Here is a 12,867-nt window from a genome sequence, read left to right as displayed (position 1 = left end):
ATTTTAATAACTGCCTATGTTTAAAAGCAGATGCAATATGGAAAACAATTGACATGAAAATCGACCATTTTTTTATATATGAAAATCGGACATTTTTTAATTTGATTTTTCATGAACTTAGCCTCTTTGTCAAAGAGGGGACCAGGATGCTGGATAATTGTGAGTCAGCCAATCATAAACTGAAAAATTATACACAGCTAAATGTTTATAAAGGGCAATTTCTTGAAGGATCTAAAGCCCAGTTGATGCTTGAGGAACAGCTGGGTTTTAGTTTCCCATCTCCAGGTTTTACATTCACAGCTCATAGATTTTTCTGGTGATATATTATAAATAAAACCAAACCAAAAATCACCTGTCTTCCTAAATCATCAGCGTTTGATTTTGTGAATGATGTGCTTCATTAAATACAATGGAAGGACACTCCCTCATCACCCTGTTCTTATTCTCCCTCTTCCTGTGCACTGGGGTATGAAATTGGGGAGTGGGCCAGAGCACATGGCCAACAGAAGGGTGGGAGGGGGAGTCATTGAATTTGAAAGGGTGTCCTGTCCAAAACAATCTAGTAATTGCCTTCTTATTATGGTTTTCTCCGGAGCAGACCTTGCTCTCTACAGCTGCCTTTTCAAAGGGATAATAAACAGGGGGAACCAAAAAAGAAAGAGAAAAAACTCTCTCTGATTAATATTACATTAAATTAAAACTGATTTTCTGCTCTTTCTTGCCCCGTTTTTTTCCATCCACGCCCCCCCACCTCTATGCCTGGACGCCACAGCCTAGTCATTTCCAATTCCTTTTTGTATTGATCTTCCTGTTGAAATCAGTTTCGTAATTAGCTGCAAATTAGGCCTTCTACTGGGGGTGAAGCTGCCCCCTGATTTATCACCGGAGTAATTCGCTGTGATCGGAGAGAAATTAAAATGAACTCAATTAGGCTTTAGATTTGCTTTATGGGCCCTGCTTTAAGTTTCAGGGGGAAAAAAATGACTGTGCTGGCGTTTAATAGTCTAATGAAAGTAAATAAAGGTTATCCATTGTAATAAACTCTGGGACTATGGTAAAAGAAAAAAATCACACTCAAATATGCCTTTTCTTCATTTCATGTTTTATAGTTTGGGGCATTTCAGGAGATTTTTTATTAATTTCATGTTCCATTAAGACAAACAACCTTCATGATATAAATAGAAAGAGGAGCTAACGTGCAAAGAGCCGAGCCAAAGGTCTACAATTCCTTTGTTTTATATGCAGCTTTAAAGCAAAGAAAAGTGGTTTAAAGGGCAAACTTGACTAGTTTTTTTTAACTGGTGCATGGCACACTGAATAGTAAAATGTTTGATTCAGTTTGAAGTAAAGAATTTGAACTTTGCAAAAAAGTTATAAAACAATGGGTTAAAGAGAAATACTGAAGACTAAAAGTTATAGTTTTACTGAAGGTAATAAGGTGCTAATATCTGAATGACCTTCTTCGGAAATAATGGCTGAGATTTACTTAACAAAATATGCAAGAATTCTGGTGCAATTTGCTCCAAAAAACTGACATTCATACTTTGCAACATATTTATTGTGTGCTTTAGAAACTTTCTGCATTGAAATCGATAAAGTGACTAATTGGAAAGGGAAGTGATGTACCAGAAAGAGGAATGGCTTGAAATGTGCATCCATGGACCACAATTTTGCAACATATTATTGGCACAAGGTAAGTCAACTAAGCTAATAGGGAATGTAACCATGGACAAAAGTGTCTAAAGATACCCCAAAGAATTAGACTGACTTAGTAAATTTGAGCTACAAAGGTTAATTTAATAGATAGTTAAGGGACAATACAATATTTTAGCAGCTATTGGGGCAGCATTCTGGTAAAGAAAATTACAGTTAGTGGTTAAGTTTTGCCTCTTATATTTAGTGTTCTGATATAATAGAGCAATGCTAGGAGCTTCTCGGGTATATGTTCCAGGTAAGGGGTGCTAGGCAGGTGCCAACAAGTCACTTTGCAGTGACCAAGATATTTAGATAAAGAGGCTAAGCCTAGCTACTAGTGATGATCTAATCTTTTGCAATTTGATTTCACCACATTCAGCAAACTTTTCCCAAAAATTAGGTTTGCTTTGAATAAACTTACCTCTAATTGCAGGTTCTCCGATTGCCATCAAAAGATGGGTATAATATTCTGAAAGTCTTCTAGGATTGCAGCTAAACCTTATCAAGCTCTTATAGTCTTAGTAATGTCAAAGTGACCTCAATATACATGAGTAAACGGCTGCTAACTAACCACTTTTCACTCTTGTTTTGTCTCACACCCACTATCTGCAAAGTATATTCAGAGTTTTCTTTGGCTTTTTCTGCCAATTTCTATAGTTAGTCTGGGAGTTGTGACACGTTTCTACTAATCAGATTCACCAAAAATTGGTTGCTTTGCTGCATTCCCTGCCTCAGCTTTTATACAGGCTGTGATAGCCTGCACTATACTATGTGATGTTCTATACTATGTGATTGATGTGCTGTACTATGTGATATAACTGCAAGCAAGACATTATTGGTAAGCCTCTGAACTTGCCATTTAGTTTTATAGGAGTATTTCTACTTTAAGTCCCCAATACACATTAGATGAAAGTCAGTCAAACCCAGTGATTTAATTGGGGCAAGCTGACTACCTGATGCTTGTGCAGCCTATTGACTAGAGATGAAAGCTTTGCGCAACGACTGTCCAGGTCAGTGCTCCCTGGCCATGAACAGGAGATACACAAATTTTCTTACTCTTCTGGATCCCAAGCTTGGCTTATGATTAAATGGGCTGGCAATATGTCACCTGTGCACTCACACACAGCACAGAAAACGTCACACCGGGTCGGTGAATCAATTCTTGCGCCTGGAAACCCACAAGCTCTGGTTTCCCGAAACAACTCCTGTCTACGGCCAGAGAGGACTGACTTGCACTGTGGATCGGGGTTGCGTGAAGCATTCCACTCATCTCTACTCCCTGGCAGATGAGAATGACCAAATCATTGGAATTTCAACAACTGATCCTTTTGTTTCTGGTGGAGATTAACTGCAACGTGAGGCCAAGTATTAGCAAAGCACCCATGTGTATGGGGGAACCAGAGGAGGTAGCTGTCTGCCAAATTACTTTTTGGTCTACAGTTATCTCAAGTGTAGGACCAACTTTTCACAGGATATAACCATATATGTCTGTCAGATGCAACATCTGAGCCCCATTTTGAACTGCTATGAATTAAAAAGTGTCAACTTCCAAAAATAAAAACCGAACATGGATGCTTCCAATATGTATATCCTGTAGAACTCAAGTTGTCAATTTTTTTATTTATTAGTTATTTCCTAGGAAAAGAAACTCACAAAATGAAGCTTGTAACAGTCGGTTTTTACGTTACCTATACTGCTTACTGCTTACATTCAAAAGATTGAAAATTTCTATAATCTACTTTACCTGTTCTGATTTGATGTGTTCTGAAGCTTGAAAGACATCAGAATATGATGGACGTTCAAATACTCGATCTAAGGCTTCCAACTGTTGCTGGGTAAAGTTGTCTGCACGTAGATGTTTCCGTAAGCTCTCCACGCTGCTCTGAGAATCTCCATTTGGACCATTACCGTCAGACCCATCTAGTAACAAAACAGGACAAACTAATGATAACTGCTTGTAGCTGAGCCATAGGAGCTACTTCATAAGATACATGATGTTTACATAAAGTAATTTTTTGGTGTTATCTGTTTTGGGACAACACATTCTATAATGCTTCATTTTTGCATTGCTGACAGTGTTGCACACAGTGAATGATAATTAGGCAAGTCATTAACAATGCATTATTATAACAATTAGGTAGGTATTAATGCTTCAGTTCTTCCTTCCCAACTTTTACATTTAGAGCATAATGTCTATTGAGGATGAGTAGATGTATTTCAGCAACATATATTACATTTCATAGTATAAATTTCATATAAAGGAAAGTATTCTCCCATGCTTCTCCAGTGGGAATAATGCCGGGAGATTACATTAAGGCCGATAAATCTTATTCTTTGCAGGTGAATGTTGTATATGATATAATCAATATTACATTATATAGCATGGAGCAGTATCCTTCATAAGCTAATGTAAAATATCAGATATTGATTAGAGGAAGTACAAAGCATTTTGTCGGACCCTTTAACAAAGCATCATTTTGTTCACACTAGAGGAAATGGCCAATGTTGATTTCTCTTTATGTTCCTTTCAAAAATGATTATGGATGGATCTGTAAGTTATAATTAGAAATGATATCCTGATATACACGTCTATACACAACACTTTATTTTTCTTTATTACTGGGCAGTTGGGAAATTTTCAGTGTGTTTGTGTCAGTTTTTAAGCATGGGGGGATTGATATGATAGAGGCATCCTCTTAAACTGACATTTGGCCTTTTCAGAGTGCGGATTCACAGCTCAGGTTAAGATTACTTTCATTGCTGGTTCTAGTTATTTGGGCTGTTGGCCCATGTTACAGGTCATCCTTAAATAAGAGTCATCCTCTGACTGAGTGGCACTGGCCATGGGTTGTCTCCCTTTTGCGATTGCAATGTTAACACTAGTTAAAGGGGTTTTCTCACGAGCAAAATATCACTTTATTCACTTGATCGTGGAATGAATATAAGGTCCACAATAGGAAGCCATTAAAATAAAATATTCCTGTGCTGAGATAATCTTATAAATGTGCTCCTGCTCTGTACTGTGTAATGGCCGTGTCTGATCATGCAGGAACATGGTCTGAGCATACCACAGCTCCTGAGAAGGGATATTGCTTATGGGGAGACATTTACAGGACACAGTAGAGGGGCTTAACTAGCACTGGTAGTATGAACCATTTAGATTTTATAAACTCAATTTTTAACTCTCGGCATGGTATTAAAAGACTCACAGTAAAAAATGACCTGGTAAACATTGAGACTACACACAATATATGTGTTCATAACGTAAAGTGACTGAAGGCAAATTTTAAGCTCTTGAGACTCAATTTTTCTATTAAGTAAGGTTAATCATTAACACCAGTTATAAAATTGACATCATGATGAAAATATTGTGTTCGTATTGAATACTCTTGGCCTTGGTTCTACCTCCCTCCCATATTTTATGCTATTGGAACACCCTTTGATTTGAAGATATGCGTCATTGATATTTTCATAAATAGCATTGTAGCTTAACGAGTAACCTATAAACCCATGTAGAGGGCTATTTATGATGCTAAAATAGTTTAAGACGCATTATTATATGATTTTGTCAGACTATAAAAATAGTGAGCAAACTTATGATGTAGTAGTATTTTTACCAGTAATTTTACTAACCAGTAAGGCTGAGTTTTCATGGATCAGTTGTGAAGAGCTGGACTGCCGTGGTGAAAGTCGTGTACTGTCTGCCGAATAAAGCAGTCTCTTACCAATTGTAGGAGTATAGTGGCCTGACGAAGGCTCCAGTTAGAATCCGAAAACCGGTTCTTGTGTTTTGAGACTATTCTGATAAAGGAATCACACCTACAATTGGTAAGAGACTTCTTTACTAAACAGACAGTGCACTACAGTTCCCCCGCAGATCAGCTCTTAATTTATCCTAACCTGTTTGGAGAACCAATCAAAAAGTGTTCAGTGCCACAGTCATGCACAGCGGTGAGTCTATACTACACACCATATATCAGTTGTGTTTGGCCTGGGGTTTTTGTTTCATATGTATAAAGTTGTAAATAGGCACCCATAGCCAAATCCAAAAACTATGTATGCAATGTCTTTGGTTCAGCTCAAGGACCAGTATGATACAACAACTGACGCGCCCAACGCTAGGGAAGGATGGCATATAAATCTATGGGATCAGTTCTGCCATCCGTTTACTACCACTACTGGAAAATAGACCACTCTATGGCTGGACAAATGGCAATGATGCCTAAAGTATTAATTGAATATGCAGTATATCATATAATGTAATGCTATATATTTAAAAACATAAGACACGCAATCAAGCTGAGCCCTATATCAATACTTCAAGTGTCCTCTGTAGCTGAAGATGTTGTGACTCCAGGGTTAAATACTACTGCCCTGTGAAAATTCAGAATCATCCGCTAACACACATCAGTTATATCGCACATTTAAAATCAAAAGATCAGCTTTTAAAAGAGCCATGACCCAATAGATAGATGTCTGATCTTGTATATGTGTGTGTGAGCCTAGATTATTCTCGCAGGGCTGTCCTCCCTCCTCCGCTTTATTTATGCAGGGGGCCTTTTCAGATCTCGACAAATCTGTCAGTCTAAATTTGCGAGAGATTATGGCGCTCCTTCTCTTGCACAGGGAGCGATGATATATGATATGTGCTAGCCCTATTGATTGCCTGATCTGGTGGCAGAGGGCCGGCGAAATGAACTTGAAATGAACATCATGCCTCAACTCATTGTGCGTATAATACACTACTTAATCCCACATTTTTCAGCCGCTATGGAATTCAATTGATCAATCATGTTCCACTGATAGTGCTCTTTTAGGGGTTATTGCTGCTCGGCACGCCAATCAGTTATTTATTTATTTTACCCACTGTGGGCTTGGGGATTGGAAGCCGGGTTCAAGAGAACATGAAAGGCAATGCCATGCTGGGAACAGGGATAGAGAAACAAGGTAATTAACCTTGTGAAGCCAGAACATTTACAGTGCATGCCGCTTTATATATGGGTGTTATTAGGCGCAATCAGTATTAGGGTTTGATGTGTCTACACAAAATCGGCAGAAAAATTACACATTTCATTTTGGTTTACGCTATGGTTTGTTATACATTTTTAAAGATTACAATGGCTTAATGTAACTTTTAAAATTTATGTAATAGAAATATAATACAATAATTTTGTACAGAAATTACTTTAATAATTTAGACGACTTATATCGCTAGGTCAAAGGTAGCTAGCTACTTTTTGCTCTTATTTTATTCTCACTAATTCCCACTATTATTCAGGTGTTTTTTTTTTTATCATACGGTTCCTGAGATATGAACCTTTTTATTTAGTGCTAATTTTTGTAATCTTTTCCAGGGAGACGTGGCTCACGGGATTGTCTAGTGGCATTTCTACAGGATGCCATGCATTATTACCCTGTGAGCAATACCCCTGCAAGGACTATAAAAATTAGTAAAAAAAAAAAGGTAATACTTCAGAACGGTGTTGGACTGGGTTGGCAAAGGCCCATCAGTAACATTGATTCTTTGGGCCCACTGTTCAGTTACATGCAAAAACAACCTGACACAAAATTACTTTTGCTTCTATGTAATAATAACTTGGGTAACTTGTTTATTGAATGATTAGATTATATCTTTTTTGGCAAATTGTGACTCAAGTGTAGTAGCACTATTCATTAGCACTCCTTCACAGGGGCCCACCGGAGGATTCTCCTGTTCTCCAGTGGGCCAGTCCGAGCCTGCTCCAAAAGGAATTAAACCAGAGCAAAACCTGGCCATTTTTTACCTGGTGACAGTATAATGATCGAAGAGGTGTGTCCACCTTTGGGGACATATGTAAAAAATGTTTCATTAAATGTGTTGATTTGAGACTAAAAATATTTTTTCCCAAATAGCTTGCATAAAAAAATTGCACTGTTTGGCTTTCACAGGCTTTTTGTTTCCCTACACATTTCACTTTAATTTGGTCTGTGGTCATAAACCAGCTGAGAGGAGCTCAGAAAAAGACAGACAAAAGAGATACACACTCCCCGTCCGACCGCAATAGCGGGCTAACTGATGGATTCTCAGTGAACTCATTCTGCAGCCAGCAATAGACAGTGCAAGACAGAGGCTTTAAATTGCAAACAGTGCAACATTTGTAATTTAACTCTGTGGCAAAAATGATTTTAAGCCCAAAATCTATGCATTTAAGTAAAAAAGAAAAAAAATGTCCCGAAAAGGTGGTTAATTTTGAGCGTCCATCTGTGCACAAGAGCTGCATTACTTGCAAAGTGATGCGCTTAAAACTGTTCGATTGCTCTTTTACGCTAATAACTAACGCAACCTTCTCTATTCTAGAGTCCATCATCGCGACGACAGGGTTAAACTCCTGGACTTCCCCAGATGAATATCTTACTTTTAATTAATAATCTAATTGCAACGTTGTGTCTTGTTCTATTACTGCACGTACTTGCCGGCACCTCCACCCCCACCTCTGCCGCGCACTTCCTAATTCCCTCTGAAACCTGCCGGTGTCAGGCATCTTTCCTGGACACCCCCTTGGGGGCCTTTCATATCGTTGGCAGTTGTTGCAGTTTCAAACTCAATTGTTCTCGTCGGTACTGAGGCAAATGGAGTCATTAATTACCTTCTATCAGCTGGGCTGAGTTCAGAAGGCGATCAATAACCCAGCGTTTGTCATTCACAGCAGCAAGCGAGCGAGCAGGAGAACAGCTAAACCAATACCCGCACAGAGCACAACAACATCATATAATCATAATACTAGTCATCAATACTGTAGCAGTGTTTTTCTTCACACAGATAATTCATTCCTTCAAAAACAGAAAATGACTTTCCGTTTCTCGGTCAGAGCGGAGGGAAAAGATGTAGGAAGCTTTGGTTGTGAAAGCTGACATCAGTCATCACTCTTCAGCCTCTGGTAGCAGGCATTGGCTGAGCATTATGCAGGGGGATGCTGCAGAGCACTTACAGCTTTCATAAATGCTTTACCTTTATTAAGCTCATTAATCATGGATTTAAGGGCTAGGCTTGCAAGCGGCATAGAAGATGTAGGCCAAGGGCATTCAACCTATAGCATGCCGCCTGCTGCTGAACCACAACCACCAGCAGGTGCACACTGCTGGAGCACGTTGTAGATGACGGCTATCGTTGGCTAATGATACCTTTATATACTGCCATGACCCTTCATATCATCCATTAGATTGTTTGGCAACTGAGGTCAACCACTTTGAAAGGTGTCGGTGAATTCAATTGTTTGTTATCAATCTTCATAACCGGCATGGACTTAATGGCTTCACACTATCATTTCCTCTCAAAATGGAAATTTTTCGTTCTTCTGTGTTATTGGGTATTTTACTTAAAAACTTCCTCTTGAACCAGCACTACTTCTGCCTTGGGCAGTGGTTGGTATTGCAGCCCAGTGCTCTGTTTACTAAATAGGATTGGGGGCACTGTTTCTTCTTGTGGACACCACCAAGCTGGGGTAACGAGAATTATAGACCTGGCAATGTTCCCTGGGAAAAAAGATATGCATATTAGCTCCCCTCCAAGAGGAAGAAGGCTGGCTCTCTAGTGACACCTGTTGGAGGTTTATGAGCTTGGCAGTGTTCCCTTGGAAAAAGATATGCATATTAGCACTCTAGATGGCTCTCTAGAGTAACTTATGGAAAATTAATATAACGGGCAATGCTCCCTGGTAGAATTGCCTTCAAATTAGCCCTCCTCCAAGAGGAATATAACTGTCTCTCTCGTGCCACCTATTAGAGTTTTATAGGCTGGGCAATGATCCCTAGGAAATAGATATGGAAATTAGCTCTTCTCAAAGAGGAAGAAAGCTGTTTCTCTAGTGCCACCTATTGGAGGTTTATAGGCCAGGCAATGTTCTCTAGGAAATAGATATGCAAATTAGCTCTCCTCCAAGAGGAAGATAACTGTCTCTCTAGTGCCAGCTATTGGAGGTTTATAGGCCGGGCAATGATCCCTAGGAAATAGATATGGAAATTAGCTCTTCTCAAAGAGGAAGAAAGCTGTTTCTCTAGTGCCACCTATTGGAGGTTTATAGGCCAGGCAATGTTCTCTAGGAAATAGATATGCAAATTAGCTCTCCTCCAAGAGGAAGATAACTGTCTCTCTAGTGCCAGCTATTGGAGGTTTATAGGCCGGGCAATGATCCCTAGGAAATAGATATGGAAATTAGCTCTCCTCCAAGAGAAAGAAAGTTGTTTCTCTAGTACCACCTATTGGAGGTTTATAGGTCGTGCAATGATCCCTAGGAAATAGATATGCAAATTAGCTCTCCTCCATGAGGAAGATAACTGTCTCTCTAGTGCCGCCTATTGGAAGTTTATAGATCGGGCAATGGTCCCTAGGAAATAGATATGCAAATTAGCTCTCCTCCATGAGGAAGATAACTGTCTCTCTAGTGCCAGCTATTGGAGGTTTATAGGCCGGGCAATGATCCCTAGGAAATAGATATGGAAATTAGCTCGCCTCAAAGAGAAAGAAAGTTGTTTCTCTAGTGCCACCTATTGGAGGTTTATAGGTCGCGCAATGATCCCTAGGAAATAGATATGCAAATTAGCTCTCCTCCATGAGGAAGATAACTGTCTCTCTCGTGCCGCCTATTGGAAGTTTATAGATCGGGCAATGGTCCCTAGGAAATAGATATGCAAATTAACTCTCCTCCAAGAGGAAGATAACTGTCTCTCTAGTGCCGCCTATTGGAAGTTTATAGATCGGGCAATGTTCCCTAGGAAATAGATATGCAAATTAACTCTCCTCCAAGAGGAAGATAACTGTCTCTCTAGTGCCACCTATTGGAAGTTTATAGGCCGGGCAATGATCCCTAGGAAATAGATATGCAAATTAACTCTCCTCCAAGAGGAAGATAACTGTCTCTCTAGTGCCGCCTATTGGAAGTTTATAGATCGGGCAATGTTCCCTAGGAAATAGATATGCAAATTAACTCTCCTCCAAGAGGAAGATAACTGTCTCTCTAGTGCCACCTATTGGAAGTTTATAGGCCGGGCAATGATCCCTAGGAAATAGATATGGAAATTAGCTCTCCTCCAAGAGGAAGATAAATGTCTCTCTAGTGCAACCTACTGGAGGTTTATAAGTCAGCAATGATCTCTAGGAAATAGATATACAAATTAGCTCTCTGTAGTGCTACCTATTGGACGATAGGCCAGGCAATGCAGACATTGACTTGTAGGGTAGCTATCTCTAGTACTTGGCACTAGACAGTTTGAATTAATTTGCTTAAATAGAACTGAGCGGCAATACCATATACTACCCATGAACAAGAGTTGGTATATTATGTAAAGAAGAACTGTCAAAATGTTATGTTCTTATTTATATGATAAAAAGAACTACAGAACCCTCTCAAGTTGTTTATAGTTGCCGTTGAATTAATTGTCACCTGGCTAACCAGCATTGATCTAAATACGTCTCAAACTTGCTATAGCAATCCATTATGCAGTGAACTAAGGTCTACTCCATCTGTACCCATCTTGCTCTCAGTAATTTCCTCACTGTAATCTTGCCTCCAAATGTGTTTCTAATTATCACATAAAGTATAACTCTAATTCTGCCTGACGCACCAAATCAGCCTAATACATGATGAGGAGGCAGCACAGAATAAAGACACCAAGTTCTACAGTCAGTGAGCAGAGAAACCTAATAAGTTATGCATGAAGACAAATTGTATGCTATCACCTAGGTAGCTCAGCAAACAAGGTGAAGATTCACCAACCACATAGCGGAAATTCAGGCACAAACATTCTAGTAAGATATCAGTTTATTTCTAAAAAAAAGAAAACAATTCTAGAAAAATTCAATGTAAACCGATATTGGAGACATGACAGGCCATAAATAAATGTGTTTTCCAGGTTGGTGTTTGCCGTCTTCACAAACAAGGTTCAGATCCACTGATCCAGAACATCACTGTAGTCTTAGAGCTCCACTACTTGAACTTTTCCTTTCTTCTTTATCAGTGCGGTTAGTTATAAACTCATTCCATTAGTGTCAACAACTGGATCTAGATTTTCCCACCACAGCATTTATGATTGACGTGAGTGGATCGCTAAAAAAAATAATTTCTCCAAAATGCAAGTGAGTCCGATTTAAAGCAATTCAATTATTTCTGTTGAAACCGTCAAGTTATACAATATCTCAGCTTATTACTTATTACCTCAGATCAGAAAAAAATTGCTTTCTTACTCACATGGTAGACAAATAAGGAGACTCAGCTGGCTCAGTGGCTAAATATTCCTGCGATCATTTTATTTACGGTAAGTTTTTTCTGAAAAAGCGGTATAACTTACAGGACACTTTTATGGAAATTTATCAATTGATGTCGACTATTTTTTTTTTGTGCAGAAAACTAACAAATGATTAAGTTTTTCTCAGTATTTGCCAATTTTAAAAAAGCTTTAAGAAAAAGATAAGCTTCCCATACATAATAGATATTTTTTGGTGTTTTGGGGTCTTTTTGACTTTTTCAATCAACAGCTATTACTCCCATATCCCCCATAAAGGCAATGTTCACAGTATTTGGTCTGTATTTCACATAACTATTTGTAAGCCAAATCTGGGAGCGAGTGAAAAATACAGAAGTGGTGCATATGTTTCTATTATACTTTTTCTCTAATTTTCTCACTCCTGGTTTTGGCTTACAAATACTGTCTTATAATATTGATGAAATACTGAACGTGTGAATGTGGCCAAACAGTTACACTTGGTTCTGCCAAGCGCTGCTTTGTTCGACACGAAAGAGCCGCTGCCAGGCTCTTCTGGCAACAGCTTATCTCATGGAGAACAAAAGGATCGGCTGTCAGTGATCCATTATATTCAATCCTTCTCTCCCTCGATATCATGTTTGGGTGAGAGACAGGAGGTCTTCATACACATTAGACTGTTGGCCGATCCCTTAGATATTGTCCGGTTTGGCTGACAGTAGTCTAATGTGTATGGAGACTTTAAGGCCACATACGCACATTGAGTATTTGGTCAGTATTTACATCAGTATTTGTAAGCCAAAACCAGGAGTGGAACAATCAGAGGGAGAGTATACTAGAAACACATCACCACTTCTGCATTTATCACCCACTCCCGATTTTGACTTACAAATACTGAGGTAAAAAACTCATCAAATACTGAGGTAAAAAACTCAT

At 39.0% G+C, this 12,867-nt stretch overlaps 1 protein-coding gene across 3 annotated transcripts in view; it reads right to left on the bottom strand.

Moving 5' to 3' along the window:
* PAX2 (paired box 2) overlaps window positions 1-12,867 on the bottom strand; it is a 76,324-nt gene that overhangs the window by 23,920 nt on the left and 39,537 nt on the right. For all 3 annotated transcript variants that reach the window (XM_069755843.1, XM_069755840.1, XM_069755841.1), the window contains exon 6: window positions 3,440-3,615. In XM_069755843.1, coding sequence (XP_069611944.1) covers window positions 3,440-3,615 — 176 coding nt within the window. The remainder of the gene's footprint in view (window positions 1-3,439; window positions 3,616-12,867) is intronic.

Source organism: Ranitomeya imitator, chromosome 2, assembly GCF_032444005.1.
Source record: "Ranitomeya imitator isolate aRanImi1 chromosome 2, aRanImi1.pri, whole genome shotgun sequence".
In the NCBI taxonomy this organism is placed as follows: domain Eukaryota; kingdom Metazoa; phylum Chordata; class Amphibia; order Anura; family Dendrobatidae; genus Ranitomeya; species Ranitomeya imitator.
This window is presented reverse-complemented; position numbering and strand designations above follow the sequence as displayed.